The following is a 17,993-nucleotide window of genomic DNA, read 5'->3' on the forward strand; positions in this document are numbered from 1 at the left end:
TAGAGCATAAGCTTTCGTGGGCTACAACCCACTTCTCGGATGCATCCGAAGAAGTGGGTTGTAGCCCACGAAAGCTTATGCTCTAATAAATTTGTTAGTCTCTAAGGTACTGTCACGGAGTATTGGGGAACTCAGGGCCCTGCACCCCCGGCTTCCTGCGATTCACCATGACTCTCAGCCAGCCAGTAAAGCAGAAGGTTTATTTGGATGACAGGAATACAGTCCAAGACAGGTCTTGCAGGCACAGACAACAGGGACCCCCTCCGTTAGATCCATCTTGGGGTCCCAGGGCATCCCAGCCCAGCCCCCCTTGGGAGGTCAGAGCCATCTCCGCCTCCCAGCCATCTCTCCAGCCTGCTTCCAGCACTCTCCCTCAGCGACCCCTCCCACAGCCTTTGTTCAGTTTCCCGGGCCCGGAGTCACCTGGCCTCCAACCCCTTCCTGGGTTCTCATGTTACAAGCTCAGGTATGTTCCCTCGGGCAGACTCCCATCCCCCGATGCAGACCATCCTAGTCACACTCCCCTGTCAGCATTCACACACCCCAGCAAGAACAGTCCCAGTTCGTCACAGGTACCACAAGTACTCCTGTTCTTTTTGAGGATACAGACTAACACGGCTGCTACCCTGAAACCTGTCATCCACAGGAAGGCTTTCCAGGAAGGTGGGAGATTAGCATCTTCTAAGACCTATTGTTCTTCCTAATGGCTCTTCCTCACTGTGAGCCATCTAATCTGATTGCATTCTGTCTGGTGGGTATTCCCCAGGTGTAAACACACTTGTCATTGATACATAGTCAATATTGCTAACTTCAGACACAAATGTTACATGCATACAAATAGGATAATCATATTCAGTAAATCATAACCTTTCCAATGATATCTCACGTGACCCATTTTGCCTAAAATACATCTTAGTTACGCCATAATCACATCATTACACTACTCTATGAAGAATATGGGGCATAGTGCCACAGGGCACTTAGGGTTACAGATGCCTACGTGGGGGATGGGGATAGGTGCTGGGCAGGGTGAGGGGAGGTGTCCAGGCTAGAGATGAGGCTGGGGCAAGAGCGGAGGTTTGTGGGGTGATGTGTTAGTGGGAGGAGGAGCAGGAGCTGGCTCTGGGATAGCTAATGCCTTGGTTTTGTGACTGACGTTGTCTGTTTTTGTCTTTAGGTCTATAACTTGCTCCGCAATTTTCCCCACGGAGGCTATCCCACCGCAGATCAAGTGTATATGCAATGTGATCATACACACATGAGTGAGATATCAAATATGCAAGAAGTAGGTCCAATTCTTACCTTCCGTGGCTTTGTTTGGAGTAATGTTCGGAGGCGGCGCAGATGGACTAGCAGTTGTATCCCCCCTCAGGCTGATGCCTACAGCCTATTTAAGGTAGGGTTGGGCCTGGCCAGGCCTCACGCTCCTTTGTAGCCTGAAAGGACTAAACTGGCTCCGATGTGCCCCGAGCTGCTGGCATTCAGGGGTGAATCCCACCAAATGGTCCGGCCTGTTCTAATGAATCCCCAGGGATGCTCCTAGCAAACTCAGGCCTGAGATACACCTCCCCAGCCACCTTCAGACAGGGCCCAGGCCCTGGGACAGATCCCCGGCGTATCCAGGGAGCAGGAACGCCCCATCCCACCCCACTCCTGGGCACAGTGATATTACATGTGGTGCTGGCAGCGCCACATCCAGTTACAGTTCTCTGGCACTTCCCTTTAGAAGTTTTCAGTTCTTGTAACTTTGTCAGACTGAAACGTTTGGGGCTGAAATTTCCCCAGCCAGGGGTCGGCCTCAGGCTGAACTTTCTGAGGCATTTCAGCTAACACAGCTCAGCAGTTGCTCAGAAGGGGAGGTGGGGAAAATACTCGGTTTTCCCATGATAAAATGAATCTGTTTAATTGAGAAGCTCCCTGCCTCGGAGCAGAGACTTGACCTAGGCCGGGAGGTCGCCCTGGGGTCAGGGAGGTGCCCTTTGCCTTTCCCATGACTTGCAGCCCCCATTCGGCTGAATGGGAAGCCCCTGGCAATGGCAGGACCCACATGCCCAGCAGAGGCTTGGAGTTTGGCAGCATTATTCTGTGAGGAATCCCTCTGCACTGCGCCTGCTCCATCCCCTCCTACATGCCGACGGGCCTGCGTGCGCCTTTGCCACAGAGCGACTGAGCCTGCTCCCCGGGGTCATTTGAGCGGGGGGCGGGTTAAGATACAGCCCCCCCCTCATAAAACGTATTTACACGATCGCCCGGTTCTCATCATGCTGTTTGCCCTGACGGCGGGGGGCGGGGCGGGGGACACCTGAATGGAGGCCCCAGAGAGTGAGAGGTGCATGTGCAGCCAGGCTGGGGCTCCGTGGAGCCAGCGGATTTGCAGGCAGTCTGGTGTCACAGTAACCGAGGGGCGCCAGGGGACGTGCTGTGGCCCGTGGATCGCCGGGGTGCCCACGGGCTGTGAGATCAGGCCCCACTCGGGGCAGGTTTCGGAGGCTGTGGGTTGTGCCCATTACCTCCACTCTGCAGTGGCTCCATTTGGAAGTTTTGCCCGAGACCGAAATCTGGGGTTGAGGGAGACGTTTTCAAGGGCTGTAAGAGCCATGTGCAGACACTGCCGTTCCTGCAGGGGGTTGCCAAGGAAATAAGCATGGAGCAGAGGGAAGGGCAAAGCCTCCAGCACCCAGTTAGGAGAATCCAAGCAGGCTCCTCAGAGCTGGACTGAGGCAGACTGGACCCTTCGAGGTTCAAATGCCCCTCTCCTCCTGTCGCAGGCACAGCTCTGTGTGATGGGATTCCCGAGTACACCCTAGAACTGGGATACTGCTGTGCCCCCTTCACTCTCCAGCCTGGGCTGTCTCTCACAGTGCTTTGCTAGTAACAAGCAGCAAACCCCTCCAGTCGCTGTGATCACTCAGCACAACAGCATGTGGAGCCCCCGCCACCCAGCTAGATTGCATGAATGCTCCCAGAGCCGCATACGAATCACACAGAGAAAGGCACCAGCCAATCTCCCAAGCCCCCCGCCTTGCACCCCGGAACTGTACCATCTTGGCCTGGTCAGAAGCCTGGCCAGTGTAAATTTATTACCCAGCCCGTCCCTCCCTCGATGTGGAGAGGGAATACACTAGCCTTTGTATCCTCAGCTAAGATTTCCCAAGACTTCAACCAAAAAACCCTGTTTTCTGTAAAATGTAACACAGATTTATTAACTATAGAAAGATTGATTTAAGCGATTATAAGTGGTAGGCACAAAAGGTCAGAGATAATTACTAAAGAAAATAAACAGTAAGTGCACAGTCTAAATCTAAACCTTATTACACTAGGCAGTATTTGGATCAAGCAGTTTTCTCACTGCACTAGAGGTTACGGTTCTTAACACACAGGCTTCCCCTTTTAAGCCTGGGACCAGTCTCCTCAGGTGAAGTCTTTGTCCTCCCAGCGTTCTTGTTGCTTCCAGCGTAGGTGGGGGAGGAGAAAGGCCAAAGTATGATGCCACAGTCCCCTATTTTAGCAGCTCCTGATGCTTTTTCCTCTGTCTTCCTTCTCATCCAGGATGTGGCTTTGGAAATTCTCACCAACACCAAGAAGCCCCGTGAACATGGCAACTTTTCTTTACCTTTAGATTTGATAGGCCAGGGTGCCTGGCCTCACCCCGCATTGTCCTCACCAGGTCAGTGGACTGGGCACTTCCATCCCTCTTGATCAGCAATTCCAAATGCTCTCTCTGCCCTCTGAGGGAAGATGGTCCTGTCGGCTCATAGATCAGGCCTGGGACCTGAGTTCTGATCCTGGTTCTGACATTGCCCTTAGCAGTTCCATTGTTCTCCAAGAGGCTGGGGTGGGAGGGTTTCTCCAGTGTTCTCAGTCGGAGCTGGGCACACCTGATCATCTGACCCTTCCAATTCAGTTCTGCTCCTCCCCCTTCAGCTGGAAGCTCTATGAGGCAGGGCCTGCAATTGCCTGTGGAGGGATGGTACCCGACCTCCTGCAGGCACCACCCCAATACACATGCTAATCACACAGTGCCAAGTGGTAGTGACCACGGCATCGCCCGGCTCCTTGCCTGTCTCTCAGTGACTCCAGCCCACATACACTCGCTTCACACGGAGACCGATGGCTTTTCCCAGCCCTGCCCTGGGATCTGAGAATCAAGCTGGGCGTTATGGAGATGATCACATGGGGTCCTGCAATGCCCACTCGGTATTTGGTGGTTTCAGAAGAAATGCACTGAGCCTCTCTAGGCCTCCATGTCCCAGCTGCTCAGTGTGGCTAATGATTTGACCTGCCTGGCTAGCAGCTCTTTGTGCAGGGCTCTGGGAGTGCAACGTACCCTTAACGCTGCTCGGGGCAGAGCTGGGACTGAGCTCAGGACTCCCTGGCTCCCGCCCATGTGCTGAATCATAGGACTGGAAGGGACCTCAAGAGGTCTGTGGGCCAGTTCCCTGCACTCATGGCAGGACTAAAGATTATCTAGACCATCCCTGACGGGTGTTTGTCTAACCTGCTCTTAAAAATCTCCAATGATGGAGGTTCCACAACCTCCCTAAGCAATTTATTCCAGTGCTTAACCACCCTGAGAGTAAATTTTTTCCTAATGTCCAACCTAAACCTCCCGTGCTGCAATTTAAGCCCATTGCTTCTTGTCCTAACCTCAGAGGTTAAGAAGAATAATTTTTTCCCTCCTCCTTGTAGCAACCTTTTATGTACTTGAAAACTGTTATCATGTCCCCTCTGTCTTCTCTTTTCCAGACTAAACAAACCCATTTTTTTCAATCTTCCCTCATATTTCATGGTTTCTAGACCTATAATAATTTTTGTTGCTCTTCTCTCGACTTTTTCCAATTTCTCCACATCTTTCCTGAAATGTGACGCCCAGAACTGGACACAATACTCCAGTTGAGGCCTAAGCAGCGCGGAGTAGAGCAGAAGAATTACTTCTTGTGTCTTGCTTACAACACTTCTGCTAATACATCCCAGAATGATGTTCACTTTTTTTGCATCAGTGGGCTGGTCCACACTTAGTCCGGACTTCGGACTAAGATACGCAAATTCAGCTACGTTAATAACGTAGCTGAATTCGAAGTACCTTACTCCGGACTTACCGCGGTCCAGACGCGGCCGGAAGTCTCCCCCCGTCGACGCCGCGTACTCCTCTCGGCGAGCTGGAGTACCGGCGCCGATTGTGAGCACTTCCGGGATCGATCCGGGATCGATTTATCGCGTCTTAACCAGACGCGATAAATCAATCCCAGAACATCGATGGCGTGCCTCCGGACCAGCCGGTAAGTGAAGACTAGGCCAGTGTTACCCTGTTGACTCATATTTAGCTTGTGGTCCACTATGACCCCCCCAGATCCCTTTCTGAAGTACTCCTTCCTGGCAGTCATTTCTCATTTTGTGTGTGTGCAACTGATTGTTCCTTCCTAAGTGGAGTATTTTGCGTTTGTCCTTATTGATTTTCATCCCATTTACTTCAGACCATTTCTCCAGTTTGTCATTTTAAATTATAATCCTATCTTCCAAAACACTTGCAGCCTCTCCAAGCTTGGTATCGTCCGGAAACTTTATAAGTGTACTCTCTATGCCATGATCAAAATCATTGATGAAGATATTGAACAGAACAGAACCCAGAACCGATCCCTGCGGGACCCCACTCGTTATGCTCTTCCAGCATGACTGTGAACCGCTGATAACTACTCTCTGGGAACGGTTTTCCAACCGTTATGCACCCACCTTATAGTAGCTCCATCTAGGTTGCATTTCCCTAGTTTGTTTATGTGAAGGGCATGGAAACAATATCAAAACTTTACTAAAGTCAAGATATACCACATCTACTGCTCCCCCCCTATTCACAAGGCTTATTACCCTGTCAAAGAAAGCTATTGGGTTGCTTTGACATGATTTGTTCTTGACAGATCCATGCTGACTATTACTTATCACCTTATTATCTTCTAGATGTTTGCACATTGATTGCTTTATTAATTGCTCCATTATCTTTCTAGGTACAGAAGTTAATCTGACTGGTCTGTAACTCCCTGGGTTGTCCTTATTTCCCTTTTTATAGATGGGCAAATATCATGCCATTTTCCAGTCTTCTGGAATCTCTCCCATCTTCCATGACTTTTCAAAGATAATCGCTAATGGCTCAGATATCTCCTCAGTCAGCTCCTTGAATATTCTAGGATGCATTTCATCAGGCCCTGGTGACTTGAAGACATCTAACTTGTTTAAGTAATTTTTAACTTGTTCTTTCCCTATTTTAGCCTCTGATCTTATCTCATTTTTACTGGCATTCACTATGTTAGACATCCAATCACCACCGTCCCTCTTGGTGAAAAGAGAAACAAAGACGTCATTAAGCACCTCTGCCATTTCCACATTTTCTGTTATTGTTTTCCCCCCCACTAATGTCTGCTGCATCTAGGACACCCACAGCCTGACCCCCCTCAAAACCCAGCCATGCCACTGGCTGCTCCCAGTTCAGGTCACATCTGGGCACGGGTCAGTGCCACATCCAGTCCCCGAAATGTCCCCAAATATCAAGACTTTACAGGTGCAAACACACATCAATTATCACCTGGATTAACCTCCAATACAGTGTGGGGTTCCCTCAACCCCCTTTGCATCTTTTCTAGTCATGACCCCTAAGAACGTGGAGGCAGGTGTGGATATTGCAGCAGGGACCCCAGTGAGCAACACCCTGCCCATGCCAGAACCCAGCGTCCAGGAGGAGCCAGCACCACGTGCGTATTTCCCAGAAACGTGGCTGTGGGACCTGGTGCCTGTGGGGTGAGTGAGGAACTGTCACAGACCATCCCTGCGGAGCGGCCTCCAGGCCGGAGCTGCTGTTTTCGAGGGTCTGAGAGGCGGCGCAGTGGGGGGCGGGGGGCTGGCTGTCCGCGTGGGGCTGGTTCCTGCGCCCTGTTGCCAACGGAGAGGAAACCAGCACAGCAACAGGGAATAACAAACCCCCAGGGCCGTGGGATTCATCTCTTTACAGATGTAGCGAACCCACAGAGCGGGCAAGAGGGCTGGGAGCCCGGGCAGCACCATGATCCTGCGTCTTGCCAGCAGAGCGGGGTTCATGCCAGCCCCTCCCCAGCCTGGATCCCTGGATCCCGTCGGGTCGGCAGGGACATTTATCATCCTGACCCCATTGCCCTTCGTGGTGTTTTCATGTGTGCCGGGACCTCGGACACTGAGAACATGGGAGGGGTTTGAATCCCTGGGAGGGGGACATGGAGGGGATGCCATTTTAGATTTGGTTTTGGTGAGTAGTGAGGACCTCATAGAAGAAATGGTTGTAGGGGACAACTTAAGTTCGAGCGATCATGAGCTAATTCAGTTTAAACTAAATGGAAGGATAAACAAAAATAGATCTGTGACTAGGGTTTTTGATTTCAAAAGGGCTAACTTTAAAGAATTAAGGAAATTAGTTAGGGAAGTGGATTGGACTGAAGAACTTGGGGATCTAAAGGTGGAGAAGGCCTGGAATTACTTCAAGTCAAAGTTGTAGAAACTATCAGAAGCCTGCATCCCAAGAAAGGGGAAAAAAAACTCATAGGCAGGAGTTGTAGACCAAGCTGGATGAGCAGGCATCTCAGAGAGGTGATTAAGAAAAAGCAGAAAGCCTACAAGGAGTGGAAGATGGGAGGGATCAGCAAGGAAAGCTACGTTATTGAGGTCAGAACATGTAGGGATAAAGTGAGAAAGGACAAAAGCCATGTAGAGTTGGACCTCGCAAAGGGAATTAAAACCAATAGTAAAAGGTTCTATAGCAATATAAATAAGAAGAAAACAAAGAAAGAAGAAGTGGGACCGCTAAACACTGAGGATGGAGTGGAGGTTAAGGATAATCTAGGCATGGCCCAATATCTAAACAAATACTTTGCCTCAGTCTTTAATGAGACTAATGAGGAGCTTAGGGATAATGGCAGGATCTATGGGAATGAGGATATGGAGGTAGATATTACTGCATCCAAGGTACAAGCCGAACTCGAACAGCTTAATGGGATGAAATCAGGGGGCCCAGATAATCTTCATCCAAGAATATTAAAGGAACTGGCATATGAAATTGCAATCCCATTAGCAAGAATTTTTTTAATGAATCTTTAAACTCAGGGGTTTTACCGTATGACTGGAGAATTGCTAACATAGTTCCTATCTTTAAGAAAGGGGAAAAAAAGGTGATTAGGGCAACTACAGGCCTGTCAGTTTGACATCTGTAGTATGCAAGGTCTTGGAACAAATTTTGAAGGAAAAAGTAGTCAAGGATATTGAGGTCAATGGTAACTGGGACAAAATACAACATGGTTTTACAAAAGGTAGATCGTGCCAAACCAACCTGAACTCCTTCTTTGAAAAGGTAACAGATTTTTTAGACAAAGGAAATGCAGTGGATCTAATTTACCTCGATTTCAGTAAGGCATTTGATACGGTTCCACATGGGGAATTGTTAGCTAAATTGGAAAAGATGGGGATCAATATGAAAATTGAAAGATGAATAAGGAACTGGTTAAAGAGGAGACTACAACTGGTGGTACTGAAAGATGAACTGTCAGGCTGGAGGGAGGTTACTAGTGGAGTTCCTCAGGGATCGGTTTTGGGACCAATGTTGTTTAATCTTTTTATTACTGACCTTGGCACAAAAAGTGGGAATGTGGTAATAAAGTTTGCGGATGACACAAAGCTGGGAGGTATTGCCAATACAGAGAAGGACCGGGATATCATACAGGAAGATCTGGATGACCTTGTAAACTGGAGGAATAGTAATAGGATGAAATTTAATAGAGAAAAGTGCAAGGTCATGCATTTAGGGATTAATAACAAGACCTATTGTTATAAACTGGGGAGGCATCAGTTGGAAGTAACAGAGGAGGAGGAGGACCTCAGAGTATTGGTTGATCACAGGATGACTATGAGCCGCCAATGTGATATGGCCGTGAAAAAAGCTAATGCGGTCTTAGGATGCATCAGGCGAGGTATTTCTAGTAGAGATAAGGAGGTGTTAATACCGTTATACAAGGCACTGGTGAGACCTCATCTGGAATATTGTGTGCAGTTCTGGTCTCCCATGTTTAAGAAGGATGAATTCAAACTGGAACAGGTTCAGAGAAGGGCTACTAGGATGATCCGAGGAAAGGAAAACCTGTCATATGAAAGGAGACTCAAAGAGCTTGGCTTGTTTAGCCTAACCAAAAGAAGGCTGAGGGGAGATATGATTGCTCTCTATAAATATATCAGAGGAATAAATACCAGGGAGGGAGAGGAATTATTTAAAGTTCAGTACCAATGTGGACACAAGAACAAATGGATATAAATGGATATCAGGAAGTTTAGACTTGAAATTAGATGAAGGTTTCTAACCATCAGAGTAGTGAAGTTCTGGAACAGCCTTCCAAGGGAAGTAGTGGGGGCAAAAGACATATCTGGCTTAAAGACTAAGCTTGATAAATTTATAGAGGGGATGGTATAATGGGATAGCCTAATTTTGGCAATTAATTCGTCTTTGATAATTAGCGGTAAATATGACCAATGGCTTGTGATGGGATGTTAGATGGGGTGGGATCTTAGTTACTACAGAGAATTCTTTCCTGGGTGTCTGGCTGGTGAGTCTTGCCCACATGCTCAGGGTTTAGCTGATCGCCATATTTGGGGTCAGGAAGGAATTTTCCTCCAGGGAAGAATGGCAGAAGCCCTAGGCGGTTTTTGCCTTCCTCTGCAGCATGGGGCATGGGTCACTTGCTGGAAGATTCTCTGCACCTTGAAGTCTTAAACCATGATTTACAATAATACAAGAACTAGGGGTCACCAAATGAAATTAATAGGCAGCAGGTTTAAAACAAATAAAAGGAAGTTCTTCTTCATGCAGTGCACAGTCAACTTGTGGAACTCCTTACCTGAGGAGGTTGTGAAGGCTAGAACTATAACAGCGTTTAAAAGAGAACTGGATAAATTAATGGTGGTTAAGTCCATTAATGGCTATTAGCCAGGATGCATAAGGAATGGTGACTCTAGCCCCTGTTTGTCAGAGGGTGGAGATGGATGGCAGGAAAGAGATCACTTGATCATTGCCTGTTAGGTTCACTCCCTCTGGGGCACCTGGCATTGGCCACTATCGATAGAAAGGATACTGTGTTAGATGGACCTTTGGTTTGACCCAGTACGGCCGTTCTTATGTTCTTAGGATTTGAGGACTTCAATGGCTCAGACATAGGTGAGGGGTTTGTTACAGGAGTGGGTGGGTGAGATTCTGTGGCCTGCATTGTGCAGGGGGTCAAACTAGATGATCATAATGGTCCCTTCTGACCTTAAAGTCTATGATTCTGTGATTCTAAGTGGGAGGGGCAGGGGATCCCGAGCAGGGGGAATTGAGGCTGACCCCAGGAATAGCCCCCTGACAGGGAGACGTGTCTGGCTGCGGAAGGGGGGATCCCCATCCCGTGGGACATTGAGCCCAGCCCGGAGAGTCCCGGGGCAGGGAAGGATCCTGCGCTAGCTGGCGTGGGCGGAGGAGGGGAAGAGAGGGGGGCACTGACAGCTCTTCCCCTCTCTGCTGTCCGGGATTGACCTGTTTCTGTGCCACCGGCCCAGGGCCCCAGCCCAGCGGAGGGTCGGGCAGGGACATCTCTGGTGGCCGTGCTCGTGGGCACTTCCCAGGGGGTGGCTGCATGTCTGACACGCTGTTTCTGTCCGTCCCGGCCCAGCGAGGGGGGCTCCAAGGACGTCCCAGTCTCGGTGCCCGACACCATCACAGAGTGGAAAGCTGGGATGTTCTGCACGGCGGAGTTGGGCTTTGGGCTCTCGCCCACGGCCACCTTCACGGCCTTCAAACCCTTCTTTGTGGAGCTGGCCTTGCCGTACTCCGTGATCCGGGGAGAGACCTTTGCCCTAAAGGCCACCGTCTTCAACTACCTGCGGCAGTGCATCAAGGTGAGCGCCGCCCGGAGCTGAGCTGCTGGGGCCAGTGACTGGGGCTAGGGAGCTGGGCAGCGGCACTGGCCGGCAAGTGGCACCAGCAGTCACTGGTGAGGGGGCCTGAGCCCCAGAGGGTTGGAGCCCTCGGCTGGAGCTGGCGCATGTGAGCACGTCCCCCACAGCCCTAAGGGGACTCTCGTGTTGGGCCCCACAGGTGCGGGTGATGCTGGCGGAGTCTGCACAGTTCCAGGTGCAGGCGGGCGAGGACGGCGCCTACACCAGCTGCCTCTGTGCAGACAAAGGGAAAACCTTCCAGTGGGAGGTGACGGCGAACAGCCTCGGTAAGGGGCGCTGGGGGCTCTGTGCCGGAGGGAAGGGGTGGGGGGCTCTGCATAGTGGGGGGGTAGAGAAGGGGTGCTGGAGCCTTCGCACTAAGGAGGCAGGTAGGGGCCTTTGGAGGCTCTGCATGGGGGGGGGACAGACAGGTAAGAGGCATTGGAGGCTCTGTGCTGGGAGTGAGGAGGGCGCAGAACAGGGTCACTGAGGGCTTGGTGCCAAGGGGAGGGGATGGGAAGAGCTGCAGGGGGTGGGGGAGAGGCCACCCCAGGAGAGAAACTCCTTATGGCCTACTCACCATTTCTCACAGTCACCACTTCCTTTCCCCCCCCGCCCCCCTCCGAGTGCAGAAAGAGAAACCCCTTATGGACTACTCACCATTTCCCACAGTCACCACTTCCTTTTCCCCCCTCCTCCCCCCCCCACCCCCGAGTGCAGAAGTGGGGCCCACAAGGATTTTAAAAATTAATACTGGCCTCTCCAGGCTTGTATTAAACTCCCAAGGTTACAGCTTCTCTCTGACCTTGGCTTGGTAAACGCTGCCACCACCCAAATGCAAAAAGACCGGTTGGGCCCAGGAAGGAGCACTTGGGAATTCCTCCCTGTGGGGTACCCTCAAGCCCTTTCACCCCCCACCGGGGAAGAGCTGAGAAAGAAAACAAAGGAAATTAGCTGTGGCTACCAGATAATCAAACAACATGCACAAACCTCTTAGGACACCAAAAATCCAATCCTGTTCTTATAAAATTAAATTTTATTAAAAACAAAAAGGATGAAAATACATCTGGAATTTAAGTTTTTGCTAAATTTTAAAAGAGCAATTCCAAAAATTAAGCACCAAAATAGCTTTTTTTTAGGAGTTCAACTTAAAGGTTACAAGCAAACAAAAGCATCTGGGGTTAGCACAGAGGAGTCCACAAGCCTTAAAAAATAAAGAGAGAGAAACCTAATCACATCTTCCTAAACATTCCTAATTTACTTACATATTCGGGGGGTTTCAAATCAGTAATTCTAGGTACAATCTGATGATTTCTCAGACCTGGCTTAAAGCTGCTCATAGCGTAGTAATAGTCCTGCCTTTGCTCTGTTCCCCCCTCTCCGGAGAACAACCACAGACACACAGGGAAGCTTCCTTCCCAATTGTAAAAAGTTCTAGCCTTCTCATTGGCTCTTTTGGTCAGGTGACCTTTTCTTTACCTGGGGGACTTTTTTAACCCTTACAGGTAAAGCAACCAGAGAACAGCTACCTAGAGGAGGAATTTTACAGCTAACTGGCTGGCTGGGTGTCCATAAAAGGGAGCTACCTCCCCCCCTTCAGTTATCACACCCCCATTCTCTCTGTCCATTTTCTCTCTTTTTCTACTTCTCTCTCTCTTCTTCACCACCCTCTCCCCTCCCCCTTCAACTATCCTCCCCTCACTCAGACCCGGGCTCCTCTCTCCCTCGGGCAGGGGCGTTGGTCTGTCTAACGGGGCGTCTCCCGCCTTGCTCGGCAGGGGAGGTGAACGTCACCGTCAGCACCGAGGCTCTGCGCACCGAGGAGCTGTGCGGCACAGAGGTGGCTGTGGTGCCAGCCCAGGGGCGAGTGGACACCGTGATAAAGCCCCTGCTGGTCCAGGTCAGTGTCTGGTCGGGGCCTCTGGGCAGAGCGGAGGGAGATCCGGGGCCTGGGTCTCACCCCCTGGTAGCCATGGGCCGAGTCTGCACTTGTGATTGTTCTTTGTCCTACCAGAGAAAATAATGTCCCAGCACCGCGCCGTTCGCGTCCCAGACCCCAACCTGCACTGCTCCTTCACGTGGCCCCGTCCCAGCGAGATCAGGGAGCTGGCGAGAGAGTCCTGGGGCAGACAGAGATGGGGGTCAGCCCCAAGGGGGGGTGGCTGAGTGTGACACACGGGAGGGCTCGAGGGGGTGGAGGGAACTAGCAGAGGGAAGCTCCGCGCTGAAGTGTAGGAAGCCGCGAGATCTGCTGGGCTGGGAACAGTCTCCCCGGGGAAGGGACGGGAGCCCCATCGCTGGGGCGCTGAGAGCTGGATGTGCCCGAGCCCCACAGCACGGGCTGTAGGGGATGATCCTGACCTGGCTAGGGGCACTGGCTGACCCAGCAGGCCCTGTCAGGCTGTGACGTGCACGGTCCCTTCTCCTGACCTTCTGTCTGATGCTCCTTCCCCACAGCCGGGGGGGATCCTGGAGGAGAAGGCGCACAGCTCCCTGCTCTGCCAGGAAGGTAGGATCCCAGCGCCTGTGCGGGGCTCAGTGGGTGTCACTAACACGGGGAGTCTCTTGGCTGCGGCACGTCAGTGATGGCTGAGCCACTGGATGGCCCAGCTAGGGGCACAGGAGCCGCCAGGCCGGACCGGACCAGGGGGCATCCAGGCCAATGTCCTGCCTGGGACAGGGCCCAGGCCCAGCTGCCCGGGGAAGATGCACCCCCTAGTGGGCAGTTATGGAACTGTCTGCCATGGGCCGAAGGCTCGAGCACATCCGGCTCCTGCTCCCAAGTCTCACTGGGCCCCTGTTGCGCCAGCTCCTCTCCCCTGCAGCCTGGCCCCCGTGTGTACGATGCTCCCTGCAAAGCTCGTCACACCGGCTCTCTGGAGCCAGGAGAGGGACAGAGTCCCACAGTCAGGACCTTCCGCTGAGAACTCCCAGCCCTTGCCCTCAAGGGCACGTATGTGCCACGGCTGGGGGAGCTTGGGGTTGAGAGGGGCTGTGACTGGGCGAGAGCCCTGAACAGGCAGGAATGGAGGGATCTGATTGGCTGGAGGCAGGGGCAGGTTCCCAATAGGCCTTTAACGGTGTGTCTTTGCCTTCGTGTTACACAGCCTCCGAAGAAATCTCCTTGCAGCTGCCTGCGAACGTCCTGGCAGGGTCCGAGCGGGCCCACGTGACTGTCCTGGGTAAGGAATTCCCCTGCCCCATCCCTGCCAGGGCATGGTGCCCTTCACCAGCCAGCCCATCTGTGGCCCAGCGCTCTAATCAGAGAGGCCGGGGTATCATGGATGGAAAAGACTAATGAGGTCTAGTGGGTGTCCACAGCCGGGGCAGACCTATCCCTGCAGTCTGTGCTCCAGGGCCTCGTCCCCAGTGAGGGGCAATAGACTCACGCAGTGATGCCATGAAGCTGTGCCAGGGTATTGGCGTCTTGGCCATTCATCACCACATATTGGATGAATGGACTATAAGATGGTTAGAAAGCTGACTAGATTGTTGGGTTCAACGGGTAGTTATCAACGGTTCTACATGTAGTTGTCAGACGGTGTCAGGCGGAGTGCTCTAGGGGTCGGTCCTGGGGCCAGTTTTGTTCAGCATCTCTATTAATAATCTGGATGATTTGATGGATTGGACCCTGGAGGGTAGGGATAGGGTCCAGAGTGACCTAGACAAATTGGAGGATTGGGCCACAAGAAATCTGATGAGGTTCAACAAGGACAAGTGCAGAGTCCTGCACTTAGGAAGGAAGAATCCCATGAACTGCTACAGGCTGGGGACTGACTGGCTAAGCAGCAGTTCTGCAGAAAAGGACCTGGGGAATACAATGGATGAGAAGCTGGATATGAGTCAGCAGTGTGCCCTTGTTTCCAAGAAGGCTAACGGCATATTGGGCTGCACTGGTAGGAGCAGTGCCAGCAGATCAAGGGAAGTAGATATTCCCCTCTATTCGGCACTGGTGAGGCGACATGTGGAGTATTAGAGGGTCCTGTGGCACCTTTGAGACTAACAGAAGTATTGGGAGCTAAGCTTTCGTGGGTAAGAACCTCACTTCTTCAGATGCAAGTGTTCAGACTAACACGGCTACCCCTCTGATATGTGGAGTATTGTATCCAGTTTTGGACCCCGCACTACAGAAAGGATGTGGACAAATTAGAGAGTCCAGCGGAGGGCAATGAAAATGATCAGGGGGCTGGGGCACATGACTTATGAGGAGAGGCTGAGGGAACTGGGGTTATTTAGTCTGCAGAAGAGAAGAGTGAGGGGGGATTTGATAGCAGCCTTCAATTACCTGAAGGGGGGTTACAGAGAAGATGGAACTTAGCTGTTCTCAGATGACAGAACAGAGGAGCAATGGTCTCATGTTGCAGTGGGGGAGGTCTAGGCTGGATATTAGGAAAAGCTATTTCACTAGGAGCGTGGTGAAGCACTGGAATGGGTTCCCTAGGGAGATGGTGGAATCTCCTTCCTTGGAGGTTTTTAAGGCCTGGCTTGACAAAGCCCTAGCTGGGATGATTTAGTTGGGGATTGGTCCTGCATTGAGCAGGGGGTTGAACTAGATGACCTCCTAAGGTCCCTTCCAACCCTGATATGCTATGTTTCTATGATTCTATCTGCGTAACCCCATCAGGCCTGAATTGACCTGGGGGCCCTGGGCCCCCGCGTGCCAGGGCTCCACTCACGTGGTGTTAAGGATGGGGCAGCTGTTGTGCAGCCTGGTAATTCTCTGCTCCCCCGGCTCCCTTGGTGCCAGGAGACATAATGGGCACGGCTCTGCAGGACATAGACCACCTGCTGGCCATGCCCGATGGCTGCGGAGAGCAGAACATGGTCCAGTTCGCTCCCAACATCTACATCCAGCAGTACCTGGAGAAGAGCGGGCAGCTGAGCCCGGAGATCAGAGACAAGGCCCAGGGATTCCTCCAGAGCGGTGAGTGTTCTCCCGCCCCTGCGCCCCCAGGGCATGGCGGGGCTATGCGAGGGCCCTGTCCATGCCACCTCTGGGACCCGGGCTCCAATCCAAACCCAGATCAGGGCCCTGGCTGGCTCTGGGGGTCAGGGAATGAGATCCTTGGCCTTTCCTCTCTGGGGCACAGTCCCGAGGCCCAGGACATAAGGACTGTTTGACTCAGGGTTCAGGGAATGGGAGAGGAGCCCTTTCCCCTTTAGGGGGCACTGGTTGGGATCCAGCCCCAGGTCGGGGCGCTGGAGGGTTTGGTGGATCAGGGCCCTATTCAGCCTTAACTCTGTCCCCCTATTCAAACCAACCCCTGGAATCTCTGAGTCTCAGCGTCGTGGAGGAGGGGAGGGCTAACGGGCCCCACAGGGCACAGGTTGGGGGTTGATTCTAGCCCCTGGGGGTGAGCAGATCCAGGACTCGCTGTCTCTCTCCCGTCCCCGCAGGCTACCAGCGCGAGCTGCTCTATAAACACAATGACGGCTCTTACAGCGCCTTTGGGGATAGCGACGACACGGGCAACACCTGGTGAGGGGCCGCACGGCACGGGCAAGTCAGGGCTCTGGGTGGGCAGGGCCTACCGGGCTGCAGCCTGACCCCCAGCCCCACTGCTATTCCAGTCCTGCTCCCCACACAGCTCTGCCACACATACTCAATCCAAATCTCCCCGTTCCCATCCTCGGCGTCCCTGAAAGCTCTGCTCACCCCCACAATTCTGACCCCCATCCCTGTCCCCCACGCACCTCCCTCCCGGCCCGCAGCATCTCCTGCAGAGTGTCCCTCTCACGGGGTCTCTCCCCACCCAGGCTGACGGCCTTCGTTCTCAAGTCCTTTGGTCAGGCCAGGCCCTACATCTCCATCAATGAAAAGCACCTAGAGGACGCCCTAAGGTGGCTGCAGCACCACCAGCTGGAGAACGGCTGCTTCCGCAGTGTGGGGAAGCTGTTAAACAACGCCCTGCAGGTGGGAGGCTGGGGGGATGGGCTGATGGGAAGGGGGAGGAGGGAACAAGCTGGGGAAGGGGGTGGGGGCCCCTCATGGCAGCTGGTTGTTGTGACCCGTTTCAGTTTGGGGGATTTCCCTGGGTTATTAGCAACGGCTGAATGGCTGGAACGGCCGGGGCAGCGGGTTATTGCACCAAACGAGGGAGCAGCCCTGGCCCAGCCCCCCTGGCTCCTGCACAGCTCAGTCTCCCCGCGGGCACTGAGCAGACCCCACACTCATTGCTTGGCACGGAGAGCCTGAGGGGCAGGGCCCAGCCCAGCCCTGAAGTCATGTGACTCCCACAACTCCCCATGCGGCTCAGTCAGAAGGGCTGTCGCGGTGCATCATGGGAGATGTAGTCCGATGGAGCCGAGTCCACGGGGGAATGGGGGCACGAGGCCGGAGCAGCTGAATGTTAAACCGGTTCGCAGTGGAAGATTTCGGTTCAGGTCACCAACCCGCGAGGCTGTGATTTGGGCCCCGCCGACCCACAGCAGAATGTTGTATTTCCATTTTCCCAATGGAAATCAAAACGTTTCAGCAAAAGTTACGTTTTCCCTCAAAGTTTTGGTTTTGTGGAAACTCCATCGTCTGTCAAGAAATAATTTCAGCAGGAAATTCCCACCCAGCTCGAGTCACAGCCTAATTCCTGCCACTGCCCCAGAGTTTGCAGGGAGCTGGTACTCTATGGGAGGGGCCAGGGCTGTACCCGCCCGTTTGGGAGCTAGAAGGAGACAAATCTTAGGCAAAGTCCAGATTCCCGCACTGGGGGGGACTATTTAATGAGCTGGAACTTGCCCAGCAAGGAGCGAATCCTTCAGCCGCTGCAGAAATGGCCCCTGGTCTTCACAGGAAATCTGGCAAATGTCAGTTCAAGCCAACTTCCCAGCCTCTGGTTCCAGGGGAGCTCAGATAGGATTTTATACTGAAATTTTATACAGCCTTGACAATGGAGCAGCTAACGCCTCTCCCTATAACAAAGCTGTGGAACTCACTGCCACAGTGTGGCCTCCTTGGCTGCTATGACTGGGGCAGCTGCTTGGGACCCAGATGGGCCTGACATGTCCCAGCAGGAGGCAGGACCCAAACC

At 52.5% G+C, this 17,993-nt stretch overlaps 2 protein-coding genes across 6 annotated transcripts in view; one reads left to right on the plus strand and one right to left on the minus strand.

Annotated features, from left to right (window-relative positions):
• LOC117869139 (alpha-2-macroglobulin-like protein 1) overlaps positions 1–17,993 on the minus strand; it is a 777,004-nt gene that overhangs the window by 715,219 nt on the left and 43,792 nt on the right. The window lies entirely within an intron of this gene.
• Positions 1–17,993, plus strand: part of LOC117869140 (alpha-2-macroglobulin-like protein 1) — a 582,774-nt gene that overhangs the window by 557,126 nt on the left and 7,655 nt on the right. For 2 of the 5 annotated variants that reach the window (XM_034755678.1, XM_034755679.1), the window contains exons 2-12: positions 1,178–1,396; positions 3,550–3,667; positions 6,633–6,786; positions 10,704–10,929; positions 11,129–11,255; positions 12,702–12,868; positions 13,426–13,477; positions 14,076–14,150; positions 15,716–15,892; positions 16,366–16,447; positions 16,726–16,882. In XM_034755678.1, coding sequence (XP_034611569.1) covers positions 1,178–1,396; positions 3,550–3,667; positions 6,633–6,786; positions 10,704–10,929; positions 11,129–11,255; positions 12,702–12,868; positions 13,426–13,477; positions 14,076–14,150; positions 15,716–15,892; positions 16,366–16,447; positions 16,726–16,882 — 1,554 coding nt within the window. Of the gene's footprint in view, positions 1–1,177; positions 1,397–3,549; positions 3,668–6,632; positions 6,787–10,703; positions 10,930–11,128; positions 11,256–12,701; positions 12,869–13,425; positions 13,478–14,075; positions 14,151–15,715; positions 15,893–16,365; positions 16,448–16,725; positions 16,883–17,993 lie in introns of those variants that run through there. The other 3 variants (XM_034755680.1, XM_034755681.1, XM_034755682.1) reach the window with 3 other exon arrangements.

This window comes from Trachemys scripta, chromosome 23, assembly GCF_013100865.1.
Source record: "Trachemys scripta elegans isolate TJP31775 chromosome 23, CAS_Tse_1.0, whole genome shotgun sequence".
NCBI lineage: Eukaryota > Metazoa > Chordata > Testudines > Emydidae > Trachemys > Trachemys scripta.